Source organism: Planococcus citri, chromosome 4 (assembly GCF_950023065.1).
Source record: "Planococcus citri chromosome 4, ihPlaCitr1.1, whole genome shotgun sequence".
NCBI lineage: Eukaryota > Metazoa > Arthropoda > Insecta > Hemiptera > Pseudococcidae > Planococcus > Planococcus citri.
The window spans coordinates 21480393-21505630 of record NC_088680.1 but is presented as its reverse complement, the minus strand read 5'-3'; the positions used below and the strand labels follow the sequence as shown (position 1 = coordinate 21505630).

The window sequence follows — 25238 nt, the reverse complement described above, 5'->3', positions numbered from 1 at the left end:
TCTCTCGATTATCCGACCAAATTGGGGGGAGGGGGGAGGTAAGGTGGGTCGGATACCAAAAAAGTCGCAATCCAAAATGAAAGTTTCTTGCGTAGAAATGAAGTGCATAAGCTTGAGAAGACAATTTTTCATCCAGAAAATCAAGTTTTGGCTCAAAATAGAAACAATGAATTGAAAAAACCACGAATAAACAAAAATAATATACTTTTGTATGTACATGACTGAAATTACTGAAAATTAAATACAGACTCAAATTATATAACTTTTTAAAGTAAATTGAGTCGATTTCAAGAAAAATAGGTAATACCGTTAGAATACAAAACGTCGCATACTGCATATTTTTACGCATTCCAAAATAAAAAATTAGGGGGTTTATTTAAAATTTTGGATTATCCGACCTTGTTGCGTCGGATAATGTGAAATGGAAGTCGGATAAATTAGTACCGGATAACATAAAAGTCGGATAATTCGGAGTCGGATAATCGAGAGCCTCCTGTATATAGAGGTGAAAGTGCTTTCTACTGCCAAAAAATTGTTGCACTTATCGAGGTTACTATTTGCACTTATGAAGGTGAATTTACATGGTAAATTGACTGCATGTAGGGACGGGGATTACATTTTTGTTGCACTTCATGCGAACTTGCACTTATCAAGGTTTTACTGTATAAGTAAATTATAACTTGAGAGAACGATTAATAATCCGTTTCGATAGTTATCAATTTTTCAACTTAACACCTTAGTAGGTAGATCTTCAATTATCTAGCTCGAACATTGATAAAACATAATGTACAACCCATCTTTATTGGAAGTCTTAAACGAATACATACATTACTTTAGTAGAAAAACATCACAAGTGCAAGTGCAAGCTCAGCGTGCATTATTAAGGATAGGTAATACTTTTTGTTAGAATTTGTTCATTTTGCAACAATGCATTTGCAAATCAATGACAGCTATGTATGTATACTCGTACCTTCAGTTTGTTTATTATTCAAAGTACATAGGTACAGGTGCATTTAATAAATTTCATGTATTTTTATTATGTTTACAGGACAGAAATAATAGTTTTTCCATAGACTATAATAATAACATACTAACAGGTTTCGATGAGCCGTTCGTGCATACACATGATATTGGTGAAATTATTTTAAATATGCTAAATAGCAAGCCAGATCATGTAGCACAGGTTGGTAATATTTACATAGAAACCTAAGTAACTTAATTCTTGCAAGTTTCATTCAAATTCGTTGTTAACAAATCATTCTTTTGTTTAAAAATTAACTTAGATTGATGCTACAACAGGAAAACAAACAACTTTTGCCGAGATGCGTGATGTCAGCGTGCGCTGCGGATTATGGCTAAGGAAGCAGGGAATTGGCTGTGGTGACCTGGTGACTCTGTGTACGCACAATCACCTGGAAGTTTACGCTCCATTTCTGGCCATCTACTACAACGGCGCCATTTATAATGCTTGGAGTCACGACATCACTTTAAGTAAAGCCTTTGGAATAATTTCAAGTTGATTAGATCATTATAAAGCATGGGTGCGATTTTGTTTTTGTAGAGTCAGCAAGACACTTCATACAGCTGCTACAGCCAAAAGTGATATTCGCCTGCGAGAGCGCCGTCGAGACTCTACTTGAGGCCGCAAAACTTGAGGATGTAAACACTAAGATGATCGTCTTTGGCACTTTCCCGGGTATCCAGTCCCTACATGATATAACTCAGCAGCAATTCGAACAGGAAGTTAGTGAATTTCGTCCACATGCGGTTGAGGACCCACGCGAGACTGCGTTGGTCATTTTATCGTCGGGCAGTAGCGGCATGCCTAAAGGTGTCATGCACTCCTATGGTAATATTCTGAAGATGGTTCAGTCCTTCTCGCCGATTTCCATGACACATGTGGCGCTCTGGTACACGACTACCCATTGGATATCCGGTTTCATATTCACCTTACAGAGCATCCTGTCGCTGGGTACGCGTGTTTTACACGCAAGCACTGAGATTGAGGATACTTGCCGCGTGATTGAAAAGTATAAGGTTTGATTACCTACACTTGCTCATCGTTAAAATCATGTTCTACTTTTTAAAAACCATAGGATTTTTATTGTTTTCCTATTCATTTCAGATTAACAGATTGTATTTGTCACCAGTAACGATAACTCTCTTGTGCAAATCCCTAGCTTACAAAAAGTTTAAACTTGATTCAGTAATGTTTGTAATGACCACAGGCTATAAAATAAATATTAAGATTTTCGAAGAGTTTAAACAGATTATACCAAACGCTGTAGTATTGCAAGGATACGGTGAGTTATTTGAAATGCGGCTGGTATTGTGATTGAGCTGAAATAATTTTTTTCAACAGGCATGTCGGAAACAGGACGCTGCGTCACGAAACAAACCAACTTTACAAAAAACCCTAATTCGGTAGGTTTTCCCTCATCTTGCGTGCAATTGAAAATAGTGGATCCGGAAACCTGTCGAGCCCTCGGACCCAACGAGCCCGGTGAACTGCGCATCAAATCACCGTTCATAATGCTTGGCTACTACAAAAATCAAAAGGCGACAAAGGAGGCTTTCGACAACGAGGGTACGTAAAACCACTCGTTCTTACATTATCATAAATACAAATCTTAGCTCAATAATTTGGTCTGATACCTTAATATTTCTAATCGATAGGTTGGTTGTGCAGTGGAGACAAAGTATATTATAACGAGGATGGCGAGATTTTCTTTGTGGATAGAATGGCCGAAGTGATGAAGTATCGACTCTATCAAGTTTCCCCGAGTGAAATTGAGGAAGTTCTGCTCTCCCATCCGGATGTTATAGAGGCGTCGGTGGTGGCCATCCCACACGAGTACGACGGAAATTGGCCTGTAGCTTTTGTTAAAAAGATTCCAGAATCTAAAGTAATATTTTGTCAATAGTTTCTATAAGCTTTGCAATAGGGCATTCATTTTTTCGTGTGTGCTTTTACATATACTTAGGTTACGGAAGATGAACTCGTGCAGCTGTCTTCGTCGACTCTCGGAGACGTTAAAAAACTGCGCGGAGGAGTCAAGTTCTTAGACAATCTACCAAAAACTGCATCCGGAAAAATTGCTAGACCGATTCTGAAAGAAATGGCTAAAACGTTGTCTAACAAATAAATTTAAAAAAAATATCGACCTGCACAAACTGTACTAAGTAAAATAAACACTGTAGATTCGCTAGGTACCTTACCTACATGGGTTGTGTATTACAGGAATTTGAATGAAAAAAAAATTGGCTGGCTCAAATTCGAATTGATGCACAAACTTGACACATATCTAACATTGACAATTTTGTTAAAACGTGAAGTACGAGTAGGTACCAAGTGCATACGAGTATGTATTTGCTTTAAGATTAAAGATTTTATGGATATAGGTATGTAGTTATGTAGATTTAGATAGGTAGATACGTATAAGTAATTATTGCAGATTTAAATCCGGTTGACGTCAGCGAGTTGCATGCCCAATGAGGCAAGGCAAGGGCAAGGACACATTATTTTGTTCTTGTCATTTCACTTATTCTCAAATTCTCGATTTCTTGATTTCATCAACTTGAAATCGCAGAATAGAAAATATTTTTTGTTTGATGAGCTTTTTTTCATACCTTTGAAATAAAACATGAGAAAAATATTACACTAGGTAACGGCAAAGGGCACCCCTGGATAAGATAGGCAAAATGCCCTTAACCTTGGATGGTGATAAAATTCACAGGGTATGTTTAGTACCCCCAAAAAATAATTTTGGGCCCATAGCCCACTCCCCACCCCACCCCCTCAGCGAGGGGGACCAAAAAACACGTTTTTCAGGGGAAAAATTCTGCATCAGCGAGTAATTAAGATAAATTTATTCTGTAAACGAATATAGTTAGAGTGTACATGGGGGTACCTCCCTGAATTTTTTCAGAATTTTTCATCGCATGGGGGGAGACGGGCGGACAAAAGAAAACTTTAAATCGACATTACTCCGGAACGAAAAAACATACCAAAACGATTTTTTCGTCAAATATGTATCTTTAGGTCTACTTTCTATAGAAGTCATCATCCGGCCATTTGGAGTGGTGGGTCAAGCTCAAAAGCTCAAAAAATTACGTTTTTTACGTTTTTCTCCAAAAATATGGACAAATGGCGGAAATTGAAGAGAACCAAGTTGTTCAGCTTGAAATTTTACCCAAGAATTGTGTAATTGAAAATTCATTTATACCGCGTGATCGTAAAACTACACGTGCAGAAGTATTTGTGCTTATATCAAGATGGCTTGAAGGGTATTCCTGGGTAAAATGAGTGAAATGCCCCTGTCCTCGGATTTCTGAAATTTTGATGAAACATTGTTGGGTACCATTAAAAAAAATATCGGAGCCAAAAAATTCCCCCCACCCCACTTGCCTTGCTGACAATAGCGAAAAAACGCCTTTTTCAGGGGAAAAAATCATGCTTCAACGAGTTTTGAAAAAAAAAAAATCTGTATTTACTCAAAATATGTACATGGAGGAGACTGTATAATGAAAGTACATAAAAATATCTACCCAATTGTGTAAAAATAATAAATAGGTATCTATTTATTATATTTAACTTATTAAATACTTTTTAGAAAAATAAAATCTTGAGCGAAGTAAAACAAAACACGTTTTATAAGATACCTATATCTACCTATAACAATCATTTTTGGTTGTAATTATTCCTTAAAGTGATATCGTATGTCAATAATTATGCTGGTGTCATGCAGGTAATAAGTAGGTAGGTCTAAATTTCTCTTCAACGATTCACATAAAACAAGTTTAATTGCAATTTGAACTTGACTAGGACAGTTGCCTTCATCACACTGTATTATGCAGTAGGTCTATCTGTAATATTCAAGAAGGTTTATAATGTGACGGACACGCTTACCTACCTGCTACATTCAGTAGGTATTAGTTAAATACGAAGTTAAGTGCTTATAGAGCTGCAATTTTTTTTTTTAAATGAAAGTAAAAAACACAATGTGGACAGTATTTATATTATTAGTGTTGGTGACCGATTCGCAATGTGCCAATATTTTAGGAGTGTTTCCACTGAATCTCAAAAGTCATTACATTATATACCAATCCGTCATGAAGGAGCTGGCCAGAAGAGGACATAATTTAACCGTGATTAATCCATTCCCAATGAACACACCACAGGAAAATTTCACCGATGTTGAAATAACAGGATGTTTCAACTTTCCAGAGGGTTTCGGTTTAAATGCTGCGAATATCCATCGTAATCCATTTCTACAAACCAATGTGATGCTTTCAAGCGGTGTCGAGGTAATGGAACAAATGTTTCAATGTGAAAAAATGAAGAAATTCTTGAATTCGAACGATTCTTACGATTTGGTCATCACCGAATTATTTTTCGGCGATGTGATTTTGGGATTTGTGCATAAGTTCCAAGCACAGCATATCGCATTTTGCCCTGTTTCTGTTTATCCTTGGGCAGCTGATCGTATAGGTAATCCGAGTAATCCATCTTATATACCGTATCCTTATACTGATGGAGAATTTGATCGATTTCATCCGACGTTTTTGCAAAGATTGTATAATACTTTATGCTATTTATTTGTCGAGGTGTTGTATTTTTATTATTCGCGTGGAAACGAAGATATTGCCAAAAGGGTATTTGGTGCGGATACTCCGAGACTCGATGAAATAGCGAAAAACACCAGTTTGATATTTTCGTTTTCGCATTTCAGTTTCAATGCTCCTTTTGCTTTGGTTCCTAATATGATTCAAATCGCTGGGGTGCAAATTACTGAGGCGAAACCGTTACCAGAGGTGAGAATTGCTGATAAGGGGACTTCATCAGATGTCATAAATAAATTTGTATTTGTATCCCTCTTATTTTTTTATTTTTTTTTTACCTTATTTGAAAATCTGGAAAATAGGTAAGTATTCAAATACAGTAGACTTCCGATTATCCGACCTCCGATTATCCGAACAGCCGTATTATCCGAACGAAAAAAAATCCTCCCTATTATCCGATTTTTTGATTATCCGAACAAAATCCGTATTATCCGGACAAACATACACAAATTATTTACAAGTACATGGTCAAAAATTTTGGTAATCTTTGTTTTTGGTTTGTTTTTCTCTATTTTGTGAAGAAATGAAATTTATCCTTTGCACTTTTTATAAAAAAATACAAAAATTCACCATTATCATCAAAAAAACAGTCATTTTCCACCAAAATTCAACCAAAAAAATATTAATCCGTATTATCCGGATTTTCAATTATCCGGACAACGCAATTCCCCAATTAGTTCGGATAATCGGAAGTCTACTGTACGTAGGTATCATTTACCTATTCTGGAAAAATATGAAAATTATACCATTATGCTAAATCTTATCCACAATGCCTGATGAAGCTCTTTCGGGCAGGCAGACGATATTTTATGCCTACTCGTAGGGTTTTCATACCGCCTTCTCAATTCTCTGATTTTTTGTTCAACTGCATAAATTTCCACTGTTTGTAGGACATTCAGAAATTTATCGATGAATCGGAACATGGTGTAATATACTTCTGCATGGGATCTTTGTTCAAAATGGAGACTTTTCCAGAGTCAAAACGAATAGCTTTTTTAAGAGCTTTCAGTAAGCTACCTCAAAGAGTCTTATGGAAATGGGATGGTGATCTGCAAGGCAAAACTGATCGAATTTTCACCTCCAAGTGGATGCCACAAAGGGACATATTAGGTAAGTTGAAAACCTTTCAGCCTGGAAAATCATTTTCCCTTTCTAGTAATTGTGATTACATGATCAAATTTTACTCTTGTCATTTTTTCTTAACTATAACTTTCAATTTTTCATAGTTGTGATTAGGTATTTATTACAATTTAAAATAGGTACCTAATCATGATTTTTCATTTTTTCTTTAGCTCATCCCAATGTGAAACTATTCATAGCCCATGGAGGAGCTTTAGGCATAAATGAAGCCATCTACGAAGGGATTCCCATTTTAGGGATCCCAATCTACGCCGATCAAACTCTTAACCTACGAGTATTACAATCCAATGGAGCTGCTGAGGTTCTTGATTATTCTGACATCAATAATGATACAGTGCTGGACAAAATTTTGCAGGTTTTACAGCCTAAGTAAGTTCGAACACTATTCTCTATTCCATGCACTGATGATGATTAATAAACTGAATCATTTGATTACCTACTTTCTGTAGATATGCCATAAATATGAAAAAATTGTCAAAAATATATAAAGATAGACCCATGTCTGCCATGGATACAGCAGTTTATTGGATTGAATACGTAATTCGACATAATGGAGCTCGCCATTTACGTTCTGCTGCTGTAGATTTACCCTTGTATCAGTACCTACTTCTGGATCTTATCATTTTTCTGTTTGTTATAATTTTTTGTGTAGTATTTATTTTCTACAGTTTATTAAGAAAGTTTTGGTTATGTTTTGCTCGAAACCAGTTTATCATTGATTCTAAAAAAAGAAACTGAAAAAATGTACTTACTCGATTCATTTTTCACAGTCCAAATTATTGAATGAGATTGAAATTTGAAACGATCTATGTGTAATTTTTAAGTTGACTGATTAGAAAACCTCTCAAGATGTTCGCTTTTGCTTGAAACGATATTGTAATTTCTGGAAAGCTCATGTTCTTGTACCGATTTATTCAAATTTTTAGCTGCCCAACTTGATTTTTTTTTATTTTTGACGAAATTTTAAAAATCAAAAATTTACCATTTTTGGCAATCAATTCTTTAAAAAAATATTTTTCAGAAGCTTAGTAGTCGTGCAACTGCTACCTACCTAATTAATTTCCCCAAGCCGAAGTCCGCAATTTCTAGTAATTCTGAAACCTCCAGCTCCAGTAAGATTTTTCAATTTCTCTAGAACTTTCAATTTTTTTACAGAAGGCATGGAAATTAAGTAGGTGTCTGAAAAATCAAGTTTTGCTTTATTCCTCGATATGTTTAACGAGTTTATTCATATTTTGGTCCATTTCTATCTCGAGTGTATTTTCTTGGCCAGCGTATTTAAAACAGAAAAATTTAATAATTGAAAAAAAAAGTCTCTTCAAACTCATTAGGTGAATTTGTAGATCGAGAATGGGGCAAGGTTAAGACAAGTTACAGCCATTTGCATTATTTTTATAAAAATTTCTACAAAAAATAGAAAATTCTTGAATTTTTTAAAAATTGAGCTGGCCCAAAAATGGTGAATTTCTGTTTTGAGGGAGTTGATATATCAAATATCATGTTATGAACACATTTTCATGCTATTTTTTCCACATTGCATTGTCTTTATGGGAAGTAATAATCAATCTTTGGTGTGTTTTTATGCCACTTTAACGCTCTCAACACTTTTTCATGCAATTTTTGCGGAAGTCCTCGAAATTTCACACTGCTTGATAATTTTCGTTGATTCTGACGCCTTTTTCTTGTCGAGGGGGCCCACATAAGGATCTAATCTACTGCCTCCCTCCGCCGATCCTCCGGGACAACTTTTTCCTTAAGGGGGGGGGGGGGGTCCTAAGGAACATTTCCAGCCCTTGTCCTCAAAAAAAGTGACCCTACTTACAAAATGGTGGTCATTTTGATTGACAGGTCAGCCTGTAGAGGGTAGATGAGGACCCAAAGTACATCGTTATAGCAGGGAATATATGCCCTCGGTCGTCGGTAACACTGCCGGTGCAGTGCCATCTAGCGGATTAGTTCCGTGAGATGTGGACGACTAAAACAGCCTGCCGCGCCGTGTCCGCTTCACAGTTGTCTCAGGTCGCTTAGAGTAATCGCTCCTCTGGACGGATGTTAGGACAACCAGCCTTTTGAGCAGAACTGCACGGATGCATGTGTATTTTATAGCTCTAGGTATTACCTATTTTTAGTAGTGTGTAAATGTATGTTCATTAAGAGAAGCTCAAATAAAGTGTTAAAAGTGATTTATCATCTTTTGGTTTATTGATTGGACGAATAGTGACATACACACAATCTGTATGAGGGAAGGTGTAGGGTATTAATTAGCCGAGCATACCCCAGACAGGTACATAGGGAATCAAATCCTCTCAGAAGGACAAAGTTCCCACCTATCTTCTCTCTACAAGCCGAAATCGCAGATTTTGCGTTCCAACGTAAAAGTAGAACTTGCACGACATTTTTTGAACCGTACAAAGGTAGATCATAAAAGCAGGCAAAAATTCATCACCAGTCAAAACTTCAAGTGCTAAAGTGCCTTTTTTGATTTTTGGTGAATTTTCAAAAATCAAATTTTGGCCAAAAGTGTGGGAAAAAATCAAAATTTTACCAAATTGAATTGGAAAGCTGAAATTTGGTATATACCATATTTTCAATCTGTCAAATCGATTGAAAACTGTTTTAAATCGTTTTGAGCAGTTCTGGAGCCTCCAGCAGATTTTTGAAACTCGAAATTCCCACAAAATTTCATCAAATGGAGTGGGAAAGCGAAAATTCATTTTGCAGACTAATTTCAATACTCTACGAAGTCGACTGCAGGTTGATTTCAAGTCGCTTTGAAGCCTCCAGCGACCTTTTGAAAATTATTGGAGCCTCCAGTAGATTTTTGAAAGTTGAAATTTCCCCAAAATTTCATCAAATGGAGATGGAAAACTGAAATTTACTCTGCATGCCAATTTTAACACCCTTTGAAGACGAATTCAGGTGGGTTCAAGTCATTTTGGAACCTCCAGCGACTTTTTGAAAATTACTGGAGTCTTCACCAGATTTTTGAAACTTGAAATTTTCATGACCAAGTTTCGTCATTTTTACTGGGTTTTATTATTATAGATATTATTTATTTTTCAAGCCAAAATCATCGAATTCTCAATAATCTACTTATTTTCCCCTCTTTTTTAAATCAAAACTGCATAAATTAAAATTACTTGATTTTCTTGAATGATTTTTTTGAACTTTTTCGTGATATTCTCAATTTTAGATTTTCAAAGATTCGACTGAAATTTTTACCTAAAATCAATTTGGGCAACTGAAATCTCAATTATGGAAACTTCAGAGTTCAGATCATGCTTTTTTTCAAAAATCGTGGTCTTGTTTTATTTTCAGACATCGCGTCATCGATTTCGCATTTATCAAATATTCAAAAATCGAAATTAATTCCCCTTTTTCGACCTCAATTAATGAAACCGGAAAAATATGAACCTAATTATTTTATTCGCAAAATAATAAGTTACCTCTGTTTGAACTATACGATCTTACCGACTATTTGAAACAAAGTAAACATCGTATTAAAAATTTCAGGCTAATTGGAAAGGTCAAGAATTTACAAGGCTCATTTATACGAAGTCGATAATCGAGTGTTATCAAAACGTAAATATAGGAGATGAATAGGTATTCACAAAGATCGGACTAAGCGTATAGGCAGGTCTGTGTAAATAATACAGCATGTTCAGAAATATAGGGAACATGCAAAAAAAATTTCAGTGTGGAGAAATTCAATTGATAACAGTGAACTGAATCAATAGGATAACACCTGATTGGTTTTCAAGTTGATGTGATGACATTCCACCATTCATATGCCCCCGTTTGCACATTTCTGACCCATATTTTTACCAAAATATTTCTTTTAAAAGTGAGCAATATTTCTGAGCACACTGTGCAAATTCACTTGAAATAAATTTATCAATTTGAACTTGAACCGAATATATCTCTAACTTTCGTTGCATCGTATGAAGTACAGTACCTATTCCGTGTACCTACCTATATTTCTGACGCGAAAATTCATAACATTTTCTATTTAATGTTTGATTGGCAAAGTTCTTATAAGTGTATATTTTTTAAACAATGAGAGTAAATCAAATTACATGTACAGTGTTTATTTTATTAGTGTTTGTGATCGAATCTCAATGTGCCAATATTCTCGGTGTGTTTCCATTAAGACTGAAAAGTCATCACATCGTATATCAATCAGTCATGAAGGAGTTGGCTAGAAGAGGACATAATGTAACAGTAATTAATCCATTCCCTGCGAATAAAGCTCAGGAAAATTTAACTGAAATCGATATAACCGGATGTTTCAACTTTCCCGAGAGTTTTGCTGTGGATGATGTGTACATACCTCGCAACCCTTTTCTACTCGCCTATCAGCTGTTTTTAGGAGGTGTCGAGGTAAATGAATTGATGTTTCAATGCGACAAATTGAAGAATTTTTTGAAAACCAACGATTCTTACGATTTAGTAATAACCGAAATATTTCACGGAGATGTGACTTTGGGATTTGTGCATAAATTCCAAGCACATCATATCTCATTCTGTCCAGTTTCTGTTTATCCTTGGGCAGCAGCTCGTATGGGTAATCCGAGTAATCCTTCTTATATACCGTATCCTTATACTGATGGAGAATTTGATCGATTTCATCCTACGTTTTTGCAACGATTGTATAATACTTTGTGCTATTTAGTTGATAAGACGATGTATTTTTATTATTCGTATGGGACTCAAGATATTGCCAAAAGGGTATTTGGTGTGGATACTCCGAGACTGGATGAGATTGCTAAAAATACGAGTTTGATACTGTCGTTTTCGCATTTCAGTTTTAATACGCCTCTTCCTCTGGTTCCTGGAGTGATTCAGATTGCTGGGTTGCAGATTACCGAGGCGAAAGCTTTACCTGAGGTGAGTACCTAACTATATAAGTGACAATAAAGCATCTTCATTATGGTGCTTTCTGTTTTCCATCTAATTTTATTTGCAATTTCACAAATTTTGTTTGATCACATAAAGGACATTCAAAAATTTATTGATGAATCCGAACATGGAGTGATATACTTTAGCATGGGATCATTATTCAAAATGGAAACTTTTCCTGAGACAAAACTGACAGCTTTATTGAGAGCTTTTGAAGAATTACCTCTAAGAGTCGTATGGAAGTGGAATGGTGATCTTCCGAAGAGAACTGATCAAATTCTTACTTCTAAGTGGATGCCTCAAAGGGATATATTAGGTGAATGAATTACTTTTACTTATTTTTGGAATGATTTACTCGCATACAAAAAATGATTTTACAATTCAGAGATATTATTCGTATGATCCCATCAGTGATATGTAGGTACTTCAAATACTTAGAATTTCTTCTTTTTTTTCCATAGCTCATCCTAAAGTGAAACTATTCATAACTCATGGTGGAGCTTTAGGTTTAAATGAGGCCATCTACGAAGGTATCCCAGTTTTAGGGATTCCAATATACGCCGATCAAACGCTCAATCTACGAGTATTACAAGCCCATGGAGCAGGTGAAATTCTAGAATATTCTGACATCAATGCAGAATTTGATACAGTGTTCAGGAAAATCATGCAGGTTTTAGAACCTAAGTAAGCTCAAATTTATTGCCCAGTTATTTATAGGACCTACCTATTTTAAATGGTGTCTATAGCTACATATAATTGAAACGCATTAATTGATTATTTTCTGCAGGTATGCTGTGAATATGAAAAAATTGTCGAGAATTTATAAAGATAGACCTACGTCTGTCATGGATACAGCAATATACTGGATTGAATATGTAATTAGACATGAAGGAGCTCACCACTTACGTTCTCCTGCTGTAGATTTACCCTTATATCAATACTTACTTCTGGATGTCATCGTTTTTCTGCTCAGTGTTATTTTTTGTTTGATATTTTTCGTTTATTATTTGCTTAAGAAATTATGGTCATTTTTTACTCGAAAACCGTCGAGCGCTGATTATAAAAAAAGAAGCTGAAAGAAAAATGTAATATATTAGTTCTTACGATGAAATTAGAGAACTAAGTATCAAAACTAAGATACCAAAAATGTCACCACCTCCAATGTCAAATTGTTCTAAATTTGCCACTCGGGACAGAAATAGGTGAAGGAATGGAAGACAAATTCTATGAAATTTTGAATTTCTTAGATAGCGGAATGAATTATTGGCTTCTTACTGAAATTTTTTTCAAAAGTAGGTAATCATGACTTTTTCACCAACTGTTCAGAAAATCTCAAACCACTAAGGAAACTTCAATCAACTCCTCTAAATTTGTTCAACAAATAATATAGGCAGATAGATATATTTCAGTAAAAATTTATTTATTTTTTCACCAGTCAAGTGTCAACCATCTACAAAATTTTAAAAAAGTTTTCAACTACACTCTTAAATTTCGAGTAAACCATATTCGACTCTATTTTCATTAAAATGTGCTTTTTTGAATTGGGTAGGTATTCAAAAATTTACTCTTTTGTAGATTAATTTAAAAAAATTAAAAAAAATAATCATTGATTTTATGATACATAATAAAAATAAATGGGCTAAAAATACAAAAAAAAAATGGTTATAGAATATAGATACTCATTCAGAGCAATAAACACCAAAATATACCCGACAAAGTATACATGTTTACCTACCTCATAACAAAACGGTTCGCTCGTTTGATGATAAATGTGAAAATTAATAGTGTTATGAGCGTAAAATAAGAATCGTTCTTGTCATGAAACGGTTCAGAAGTGTCGCTTCTTTTTATCACAGTCATTTGTAATTTCAATGTCAAATAAATCATGTATCTTTGATACGTTTACTTGTTAATTATATTTTACACACTTGAATTCAATTATCTGCTAATCCGCTGGCATTATAAAATATGAATTGCGTTCGTTTGTCGCGTTTTGCGAAAGAAAAAATATTATAATGATAAATTAAACAAGTAATTTGTTCTGATTTGGAATATTCAAAAAAAAAAAAAAAATAAAAAATGTTTTGTCCATCTCTAAATAGATACATTTTTCTGAAGGCAATTTATTTTACACCAGTGAAAATAACATTGCCTATGCTTTCACTTTTAGGAACGGTACTTTTATCTCGAGGAACCTCACGAAGTACCAGATACTGAAGAAGATGACATTTTGCCAATAAGTATAATGCACTCGAAAGGGGAAATATTAAACAATTTACGTCCCATAATAGGTACCTACTGTACTCAAAAATGTCAAAAATGAATGTGCCACGAATTGTTTCAGTTTAATATGATAGATAGGTACGAGTATTTGAGACGAATGTTCTATGGCATAATCTACCTAACATTTTTTCTTTCAATGGAAAGAGCTAAGTACGCCAACAAAAGTATCAGCAGCTGAATCTCATTCTTTAAGCACCTCAAGTTTAATATGTGGGACGAGTTTGGCAAAAATCCCATTAAAAATGCTTAAAAAGTTATTAAAATGGGGGGGGGAACACCGAAAAAGCTTTCCTATCATTTAAAATTATCAAAAAATTTAGATGAAATTGCGTAGAACATCTTTGAAACATCTCAAGAATTGTAAAAAAAATATCTACTCAAAAACCATTACAATAATATGAGAATGTCATAATTTGTCAAAAAAAAAAAAAAAAGGAGTCCCGATAAGACCATTTTTTGGCCCCGCGACAGTTATATCGACTGGACCACTCTTAAAATATTGTAATAAATATCCAAAATACAAATCGGTGGTTGGTTAACCCAAAATGACCATTTTTTGGGCTCCAGGGGTTCCCAAAGTTGTGATTACAAAAAGAATTTTAGGAACCACTGAGTATTATTTTCAAAAACTTTTTTAGCGTAAAATATCTGTTCGAACTTGATGAACGTTATGCGAGGTGATTTTCCAATTTTCGACCCTCGTGGGCAAAAATGGGGGGTTTTGATTTTTGGAAAATTTTGGAACCACAATTTTGAACGTACCCCTTTGAGCCCCCCTAAAAAGCTTTTCACAGTTTATTAGTATCTGAAAGACTTTCATCGTACCAAATTTTGAGCTGAATAAAATTTTGCGCTGGTACTCAAAAATCCAGTTTTCCATTTTTTCGTAATTTCGAAATTTTGGGAACCCCCTGGAAAACTAGAAACCTGCGATTTGCGCCAAACGTAACGTTTTGAGGTATATATTCAACTATCTTGATGAAAAAGTTTAATTAAGCTCCCTGTATGTTCGTAATTTTGAACGCTTTTTTTTAGAGCCCCCCCACTTTAGGCACCCCTAAAAAAGGTGTAAAAGCAAATTTTTCTAAATGAATTGAAGAATTTACATTTGAACCACACTGGCAAGTGCTCGATAATTTTTCATTTGATTTTTCCTGTAACTTTCAAAATTAGGCTTTTTTGGGCCAAATTCTGAGATTTTACTCTTCTAAAAAAACTCCAAAACACGTTTTCACGATTTCAACGAAGTGAAATCTATTTTTTACACCTTGATTTCAAGTTCAACACAATATAGGTAGGTACCTACTCAGCTGACTTCGTAACCGCAATTTTACTATTTTTTTGGCCAATGGGCGCCACGAACCAATTTCCCGGATCTAGATGCATCGTGAAAACAATCTACCTATCCCATTACTATTCGATTAACTTTTTCCAAGAATGAATGATTCGCTATAACATAGGTCAATAAGGCTACCCAACCCTGGAATCTTGCCACTGACCAATGATTACCTCATAAGCATAATATTATAATCGTATCAGCGTATCCGTTTCGATCTATCAGTTCATTGTACATTGAATACCTATTAGGTAGGTAGAGAATAGATATACCGCAAACACGAACGACAACAATAATTTCGTAATATTGTATTCTTGAAAAACTCGCTGTTATATTATTCATCTCCTAAATGCCATTTTTCATATACTCGCTCGTATTTATGTCATCTAATGGACGTATTACTCTCTGGCATTGGCATACTGTGAAACTGTGATTCAAATAATGTGTATACCGACTCTAATACCTACTGAAGTAAGTATTATGTACAAAACAGTCCCACGCAAAATTTAAACCAGAATCACTAATTTTGTTATAAAAATAAAACACACCTATTACGAAACGTAAGTGAAGTACCAATTACTTATTAGACGTAATTTCAGGTAGGTATGGGCTACTTTATTATTACCTACCACTTGATTTTTTCACTTTCTTTAGTAGAGATTTTAATGCTCGTAAAATCAACATGCCTAGGTATACACATAAATGATGGACGGTTGATTTTTATGAACTTGAAATTTTGTACGTAGCTATATCTAGCTGCTACCAATCCATTTCATTGAAAAATTTTGTTATTTAGACCCTTTTTGGTTTATAAAATTAGATATTCAGACAAGAAGAAATTTGTGTTTAGAAATTAATCGATCGATTGGGAAAATGATCTGAAAAAAGATGTTCGAAAAATTGGCAATCTTGACAGATCTCAAAATATTATAAATTCTACGTTTCACTGAAATACTTAACGTAAAAATGAGTATAAATTATAAACTGATATTTTCATATTTGTAGAACGAATAATTTTTAAAAAATCAAGTGCAACAATACTAAATAAATAATTTACGAATAAAATACCTACCTAGATGTTGTATTCGTATTTAAAAATTCAGACTATTGAAATGACCAACCTCCTATTGTTTCATTGTTTAGCACATATTAATGTGATAAATTCGACATAAAGATGACGTGTTCTGTCTACCTACGTTGACAAAAGGTATCATCAGTTAGTTGAGTGGGTAAAGTGTGGAATCCTATGTACATACATACGTACATAGTACGTACTTTAATACAGTTTTTAGAGAATTTATTATGTACTATTTAATTATTTTTCACACTTTATTTTCACGATTGGTCATATAACACACGAGATGGAATTAATCTGCTGAAAAATTAATTTTTTTCCAAAAACGTGTCATCTTCCAAGATATTTGACAGGGTGTTACTAACGTTTATGAACAATTTGCCTGGGAGTTTGATGAATCATCAATTACGTTCATAATTTCATAATGCAAAATCTTCCAAGGTCTTCAGTTTAATAAAATTAGGCCACCTATGTGATCGATACAAGATTACCAACATGATTGTAGACAATTGTTGGGTAAATGGGGCACAATTTTGAATGTGACGAAAACTGATGAGAGAATTCGCTTCCATTTTTTCATTGTCTTTTTTTACATATTTAGGGAAGACGGTGCATTTTTTTCAGTAAAGGAAGCTGCTACCTACTGGGTATATGGTTAAAAAAAACATTCCTTTGTTTATGAAATTGAAAAGATGTACTTAAAAAAAAAACCATGACAAATGATGAAATGACAGAATAAGAAGTGAGAAATTCATAAACAAGAGATCAACTTTTGAAAATAATAACGAATGAACCACTTAATAAAAGTCCAGCTCCGAATTCAAAAATTGAGATTTCATGATATGGATATACAAAGCATTTTTTACTTTTTTAACCCCCTCCTCCTAGTCAGGAAACCAAAATTTTGGCTACTCTTGTTAATTTTGAATTTGTGAACTGAAATAGTTAGTTCCAAAAAAAATGTCCGTTTTTTCACAGTAAATAGGTACGTAGAAAGGAAAAGGAAGAGGCAAAGGTGGAAATTTTCCGAGGCCCCGCAAGTTTTTAGAGAGCTTGAATAGGTATTGAATTAAAAAAGAAATTATTTATCGTATATAAAGGTTAGTCCATATTTTTGTCATCTCAAAAACACATACTCTTTTAGATGAAATTTTTAAGCAAAATAATAAAAACGAATTCAAGTTTTTAAAAGCAAACAGCTTACTAAAAACTGATAAAGTCTTTTTAAAATTTGGCAAAACATGACAAAAGTTTTAAAAACGTAATTTCATCAAAATTTTAAGAAATTGCATAAAACATTGTAAAACACGTTAAAATAGGTAGCTTTAGAATACCTACGTCTTAAAAAGTATTTTAATCAACAAAAATTACCCAAAACTGATGAAAGGCTATAGGTGGATAAGTATGGTGAATTTGCCCCCGAGAGCTTCAGGGTTGATATTTGCATGGAAGGTTAGTACCCTTGAGCACCTTCCGTCATGAAAGTTTCAGACCCCCAGACCCCCCCGTTTTTGAGAAACCCCCCCTTTTCTAAAATTACAATAAAAAAATTTTTCTCAGCCCCATGTGAACCGATTTTTTTAATTTTTTGGTATGTTGTGAACATCCATAAGAGGCATCCCCACAAAAAATTTCAACCCCCTCCACCCATATTTTCCCCTCAAAATGGCGTTTTTTAGTTTTGTTTGCCCGTTTTAGCAATGATCATGATTCGGCACAAAAATGCGAATAGCATTTTTAAATGTATTTTTGACTCCTATAAAACATATATTTTTTTCAAAAAAAAATTTTTGGTGGGCCGTGGTCAAAAATTGAAAAAACCAACAGAGGGGGTTAAAAATGGATTCTGGTGTAAATCATTGTTTTTGGTAAACAAGGTGTCGTTTCCATATGAATCGAACCCCCCGAACACGAATATGACGCCCAATCTTATGCTACCCTCATACACACCCCTCCAGCGCCTCTGCCCCCTTCTCAATTTTTACTATATCAAAAGTTGAACTATTTTCGTAATATTGGTGTCGTTTCCAAATGAATCGAACCCCCTGAACACGAATATGACGTCCAATTTTATGCTACCCTCATCCACACCCCTCCAGCGCCTCTGCCCCCTTCTCATTTTTTACTATACGAGTATTAAAAGTTGAGCTATTTTCGTAATGTTGGTATTGTTTCCATATGGAGCGAACCCCACGAACACGAATATGACGTCCAATTTTACGCTACTCTCATCCACACCCCTCCAGTGCCTTAGCCCCCACCTCAATTCCTACTATATTAAATATTGAGCTATTTTCATAATGTTGGTACCGTTTCCATATGAATCGAACCCTCCGAACACGAATAGTTGGTGTCGGTTCTATATGAGTCGAACACCCCGAAACACGAATATGAAGTCCAATTTAGCTCTAATCTCATCCATCGCCTTTCAGGCTACAGCCAGCTCGACAATTTTTATTATTTGAAATGCTAAACCTATTTTCATAATGCTGGGTGTCATTTTGGCACGAATGGAAACCTCGAAACTTGAATGTTAAAGTTTGAACCTTGCGATGGTCATTGTTTTACGAGTTTTCAACCTTCGCGAAACATACTTTTAAAAGTAATAACAACCCGAGTAATTATTTGTAGAAGATTGATCAGAGTTGGTGAAAACATTTATGGTTTAGGTGGGGGCGGAGGCACTGTATAGGGTTGTGGTTGAGGTTAGCATAAAATTGGACTTCATATTAGTATTCGGGGTGTTAGGTTCATATGGAAACGACACCAACATTTTGAAAATATCTGAAGTTTCAATATATAGTGAAAATTGAGTTGGGGCAGAGACACTCGAGGGGTGTGGATGAGAGTAGCATAAAATTGGACTTCCTATTCGTGTTCGGGGTGTTCGACTCATATAGAACCGACACCAACATTATGAAAATATCTGAACTTTCAATATAGTGAAAATTGAGTTGGGGACAGACGCACTGGGGAGGGGTGTGGATGAGGGTAGCAAAAAATTGGAATTCATATTCGTGTTCGGAGGGTTCGATTCATATGGAAACAATACCAACATTACGAAAATAGCTCAACTTTTAATACTCGTATAGTAAAAAATGAGAAGGGGGCAGAGGCGCTCGAGGGGTGTGGATGAGGGTAGCATAAAATTGGACGTCATATTCGTGTTCAGGGGGTTCGATTCATTTGGAAACGACACCAATATTACGAAAATAGTTCAACTTTTGATATAGTAAAAATTGAGAAGGGGACAGAGTCGCTGGAGGGGTGTGTATGAGGGTAGCATAAGATTGGGCGTTATATTCGTGTTCGGGGGGTTCGATTCATATGGAAACGACACCTTGTTTACCAAAAACAATGATTTACACCAGAATCCATTTTTAACCCCCTCTGTTGGTTTTTTCAATTTTTGACCACGGCCCACCAAAAATTTTTTTTTGAAAAAAATATATGTTTTATAGGAGTCAAAAATACATTTAAAAATGCTATTCGCATTTTTGTGCCGAATCATGATCATTGCTAAAACGGGCAAACAAAACTAAAAAACGCCATTTTGAGGGGAAAATATGGGGGGAGGGGGTTGAAATTGTTTGTGGGGATGCCTCTTATGGATGTTCACAACATACCAAAAAATTAAAAAAATCGGTTCACATGGGGCTGAGAAAAATTTTTTTATTGTAATTTTAGAAAAGGGGGGGTTTCTCAAAAACGGGGGGGTCTGGGGGTCTGAAACTTTCGTGACGGAAGGTGCTCAAGGGTACCAACCTTCCATGCAAATATCAACCCTGAAGCTCTCGGGGGCAAATTCACCATACTTATCCACCTATAGCCTTTTAGGAAAAATTGACAAAATTTTGCTAACATTAACACGTTGAAAATGGCAGGGTATTTTTAAAAGCACCAAATCATTTTTATTTACTATTTTTTTTAAAAAATAGGTAATGCATGAAACTTACACAATTTCAGCATGCAATTTGGTGAAAGGGTATTCCCAGGTAAGATAGGTGAAATGGCCCTGTTCCCAGATTTAGAAAATCATAATGGATTATGTCGGGTACCTCCAATAAAAATTTTCGAGCGGAATTTCCGCCCCCAACCCACCCCCTTGGTCAGTATAGCCAAAAAACGCGTTTTTTGCGAGAAAAATTCTGTATCCATGAGTAAGTAGTGGCCGGGGAGAAAATTGTAGTACCACACGGAATGTTTAGGGGAACAGTGGGCCTTTCAACATGATTTTTTTCAAAAAATTTTATCGCAGTGGTGGGGGTAAAATTGACAAAAGAAAACTTTGAAGCGCCACAGCTCCGAATTGAAGGGTTGGGCACCAAAACTGTTTTCGCCAAAATGTGTCTTTTTACAAGTACTTTCTTCCTACCAATCCATCAAATTGAAATTTTGTCTGCAAAAGGCTCATATTTGCAAAAAACCCTGAAAAATATGCGTTTTTCGCATTTTTTTTTTTGCCAAATTATGCAAAATATGCGAAAAACGTATAGAACACAAAATGTTGACCGTCAAATTTTACCCTAGAAAACGTGTTCAAAAGGTTGTCAAAACGCTGATCTACTGAAGTTAGCAAGGATTGTAGATCTCTGTGAATAAAAAAATACCAAAAAAATTCAAATTGAGGTCAAAGCAATTCAGTTACAATTCTCACATTCTTTTCAATTTAAACATCATTACATTTCCAAAATGTCTGGTGAAACAAAATCCTTCAAAATGAAAATATCGCAAGCCAAACTTACAAATAGTTACCAAGAATGGGCAAATTACCCAAAAATTGTTTAAAAGTCCAACTCAAAATCAATAATTTCAGAAAATACAAATTTCAATTTCAATTTTAATTTTTAAAAATGTTGAAAAAACCTTTTTCAAATCTAATTGGTCCCATACAAGTCATTTAAAATTTGTTTTACATCATGGATTGGTTCAAAATCAGATTATTGTCCCAAAATCAAGTATCATCAAGAGAACTAGAAAAAATGAATAGAAAAGGAAATCGAGAGAAAAAATATAAAATTAAGAAGATTGATTTTAAAAATGGAAAAAGAAACACTTTTTAAACAAATTCAGACAAATGTTAGGACTTTTTCTTTTTGACAATTTTTTCAAAAGCTGTACATTCAGACTATTTCTGGTGATAATAGGATTTTACTGACCATTTTGGCATAAATCAGAATTTTTCGGATAACTTGACAAAAAAAGTCCCTTTACCCACAATACTTCGTCAAAAAAGAAGAACTTGAAAACAATTTTGACAAAAAGCAGGAGTTTTGAAAATTTTTGCTAAAAGTAGAAGTTTTTTTTTGCAATATCTAATTTTATTTATTTCGGCAAAAAGCAGTTTTTTTTTGATAACTAAGGTAGGTACAAAAAAAATTAATTTTGACAGAAGTTAGGATTGTTATATAATTTTTTTTAAAAAAAAAACTTCTGTACAATTTTGGTGAAAATGAGACTTTTTCGACAATTATTTTGACGATAAGATTTTTCAAACATTTTGCCAAAAAATAGGTGCTGTTTTTGCAATTTTCACCAAAGGTCAAGATTTTTTGATAATTTTGTCAAAAAAAAGGAATTTGTAAAATTTTGGCCTGCAACAGGGTTTTTTTTGCTCATTTTTACAAGAAATATTAGGACTTTTTTGATAACGACAGAAAAAAATCAAATGTATTTTTCGACAATTATGACAAAGAACAGTGCTTTTTTGACAATTTCAACAAAAGTTGGGATTTTTTTTAATTTTTTGATAATTCTGGCAAAAGTCGGAATTTTTGGCAAGTTTGCAGTAGCGATTTTTCGTCCCATACTATGTAACAACACGACCAACGTTACAATTATCAGAAAGTGCAGGTGCCATAACACTTCATCTCATGACTTTGCTGCAAAGACGCGGTATGTGCGCGCGCTTAGCTCAGTAGATGAGCGTTTTGACAACCTTTTGAACACGTTTTCCAGGGTAAAATTTGACGCTCAACATTTTGTGTTCTATACGTTTTTCGCATATTCTGCATAATTTGGCAAAAAAAAAACGCGAAAAACGCATATTTTTCAGGGTTTTTTGCGAATATGAGCCTTTTGCAGACAAAATTTCAATTTGATGGATTGGTAGGAAGAAAGTATGTACTTGTAAAAAGACACATTTTGGCGAAAACAGTTTTGGTTCCCAACCCTTCAATTCGGAGCTGTGGCGCTTCAAAGTTTTCTTTTGTCAATTTTACCCCCACCACTGCGATAAAAATTTTTGAAAAAAATCATGTTGAAAGGCCCACTGTTCCCCTAAACATTCCGTGTGGTACTACAATTTTCTCCCCACCACTTACTCATGGATACAGAATTTTTCTCGCAAAAAACGCGTTTTTTGGCTATACTGACCAAGGGGGGTGGGTTGGGGGCGGAAATTCCGCTCGAAAATTTTTATTGGAGGTACCCAACAATAATCCATTATGATTTTCCAAATCTGGGAACAGGGCCATTTCACCTATCTTACCTGGGAATACCCTTTATAAGTAAAAACTACCTACTTAATACATAGGTATCATTAAATGATCATTAAAACAATAAGAACTCTTAAAAAACAATAAAATCATTCAAAATTGCCAAAAGCTGCTGAAATTAAAAATCGCAAAAACATGAATTAAACAATTAAGTGACATAAAAACACTTTAAAACTGATGAAATTTGACCTAATTTCATTTGATAATTTTTATTGAATTTGATTTTAACGCCCAAAGTGTTTATATAATTATATGTATTTTAACGTAAGAATTTTTTCATAATGTTTTCATGCAAAATGTAGCTTTTTAACAAATTTTTAGTAATTTTTAATGATTTTGATGTGTTTTTTTTTTTTAGTTTTTTTGTAACGTTTGCATGTCGTATTTAATATGTCCTAAAAATAGATGCTATTTTCAAAAAGCACACCAATAATTTTTGAAATTTGAATATGTACCTAGGGAAAAAATTTAAATTCAACACTGAAGGCTTCAGAACCTCGGAAACAAATTTTTAATAATTTAACTCAAAAATACGTACGTGTTAATTTTTGTTAAAAAGGGGGCAATTTACTTTTAAAATCAAAAATCAATTCCGTTAATTTAAGTTTCTGTTTTAGAAATTTTGAATTATTTTAAAAAAAAATGTTCAATTTTTATTTCAATTATTAAAACCAAACATCACAGGCATGTTTTGTGATAGGTAAATAAGTAAGTAGATACGGTATAAATTCAATTTCCGGCCCAAGTGTAGGAATTTTCTTCAAATCGGTTCCTATGTAAAAGGTGGTGGACCTCTTGAGAATAATGACCTTGGAAAAAAAATTCAAGTCAGCTGAGACTTATCAATCACAAAATCTCTGTCGTAATCAACCTCCCATGGTGTTGGTTTTAGAGTTTTTTTTTAAACCAATAATCGTGACCAAACGTCCGACGACGGTGGTTCAAAATAGCCTCTCCCCTCCTTCCATCCCCCAACTAACAATTTCACGAAACCCCACATACATTTTAAAACCAATCCACGAAATATGACAAAAAAATAAAACGATCTCCCAGTAGGTGTCTTATCAAGCTCTCATCCGCCCAATGGCTCAAAATCGATTAACTCGACGATCGAAGTATTTTTTTAATTACTCCATCAATAATAATAATAAAAAATAAAAAAAATACCTTAAAACCTTCCATCTTCATCTCTTGCATCGTCGTTTGATTTTCATCACGTAAGAAGGTAACACTCGCTTCCAGGTAGATTTTAGCATAAAATACTGCAAGTCATTGAACTTCTGTTAGAATATATTTAAATTGGCTAATTTATTTTAAACAATTTTTTTTGTTTGTGTTGTTTTGTAAACGTCAGTCTCGGCGTCGTGTCTGTAATTACACACGCGAACATTTCGACCGCTATTTACCAGTTTTCCGGCATAAAACCAGTTAATCTAAGCATCTGGTATTTATCAACGGTGCGATTCGAAGATGAAGTCTGCAGATAGTCAGCCACTGCTAGCTAAGATAAGGAAACCTATAAAAAGCATTCAATTTTATGTGTATTTATTCGCAGCTAACTCAAGTTAAGGTACTCTTAAGTACCTAGGTAGAGAGATATTTGTAGTGATTTCACGCTTAGCGCCTTTACTGCTTCGAAGCGTGTGTTATTTTGTGTAAATACGTTTATTTCAAAGTGACATATCAAGGTTCTGGATGCTTTTAATTTTTAAACGCGTATACTGTGGTCATCTTGGCCGAATAGGATAGCTGAATCTCTGCAGTATAGTTTGGTGGTTATTTTGGTAGAAAAATTTTCACAGCAAACAACGATGCGAAGGAAACCTGCGAGAATACGAGTAAAAAAATTTTTATTTTAAATGGGAAGGTTAAATTTTATATGTACAACACCTCTACATCTAACCCGGATTTTATTAGCAGATTTTCCATTCAAGAAGAGGCGTCGAGACCATAATTATAAACACATTATCGTCGATATTCTCGCCTTATACAAAGAATATAATTTTAACGAGACAAGCGGAAATAATTTTCGAATCGTTGTTTCAACATATTAATTGGTCGAGATGTGTGTTTTTTTAATCCATCAAGACGGACGTAAACGACGATTAAAGGATGTACTGTATGATCACGAATTGGTGAATTTTTTTTCCAGTAATTAAAAATAATACCATTAATCATTATAGTACAAAGATGAGATGAAATTTAGATATTGCAAATCTGCATATAAGAAGATGCTCGAGTAGTAGGTACATAGGAATAGAATTTTCGGATGTTAATACGAACGGAGCCCGCGATGACGTAGCTGATTACCTTGAGTATGGATACATTGCTGCTGTTTTTTTTTTTTTTATCATCTACTGTGTGTATTATTTCACCCACTGGGATA

The 25238-nt window shown here is 34.3% G+C and overlaps 2 protein-coding genes across 2 annotated transcripts; both read left to right on the top strand.

Annotated features, from left to right (window-relative positions):
• The first annotated feature begins 791 nt into the window (after positions 1-791).
• On the top strand, positions 792-4754 carry LOC135844656 (uncharacterized). The gene is made up of 8 exons (XM_065362916.1): positions 792-954; positions 1049-1183; positions 1284-1491; positions 1562-2037; positions 2126-2303; positions 2363-2587; positions 2677-2906; positions 2985-4754. The coding sequence occupies exons 1-8, from the start codon at positions 928-930 to the stop codon at positions 3144-3146; spliced, it is 1641 nt and encodes a 546-aa protein (XP_065218988.1). The 5' UTR covers positions 792-927; the 3' UTR covers positions 3147-4754.
• An 86-nt stretch (positions 4755-4840) lies between these two features.
• On the top strand, positions 4841-13560 carry LOC135844652 (UDP-glycosyltransferase UGT5-like). The gene is made up of 7 exons (XM_065362913.1): positions 4841-5814; positions 6513-6732; positions 6915-7131; positions 11568-11649; positions 11758-11977; positions 12123-12345; positions 12449-13560. The coding sequence occupies exons 1-7, from the start codon at positions 4984-4986 to the stop codon at positions 12735-12737; spliced, it is 2082 nt and encodes a 693-aa protein (XP_065218985.1). The 5' UTR covers positions 4841-4983; the 3' UTR covers positions 12738-13560.
• Positions 13561-25238: the final 11678 nt, after the last annotated feature.

What these genes read in the sequence shown, in the direction of transcription:
- LOC135844656 (XM_065362916.1), top strand. Translation starts at nt 928, where the DNA reads ATGCATTTGCAAATCAATGACAGCTAT. An exon ending in GCGTGATTGAAAAGTATAAG is followed by an intron (nt 2,038 to 2,125) that starts GTTTGATTACCT and finishes TATTCATTTCAG; the next exon opens with ATTAACAGATTGTATTTGTC. An exon ending in GGAGGCTTTCGACAACGAGG is followed by an intron (nt 2,588 to 2,676) that starts GTACGTAAAACC and finishes TCTAATCGATAG; the next exon opens with GTTGGTTGTGCAGTGGAGAC.
- LOC135844652 (XM_065362913.1), top strand. Translation starts at nt 4,984, where the DNA reads ATGAAAGTAAAAAACACAATGTGGACAGTATTTATATTATTAGTGTTG. An exon ending in AGGCGAAAGCTTTACCTGAG is followed by an intron (nt 11,650 to 11,757) that starts GTGAGTACCTAA and finishes GATCACATAAAG; the next exon opens with GACATTCAAAAATTTATTGA. An exon ending in ATGCAGGTTTTAGAACCTAA is followed by an intron (nt 12,346 to 12,448) that starts GTAAGCTCAAAT and finishes TATTTTCTGCAG; the next exon opens with GTATGCTGTGAATATGAAAA.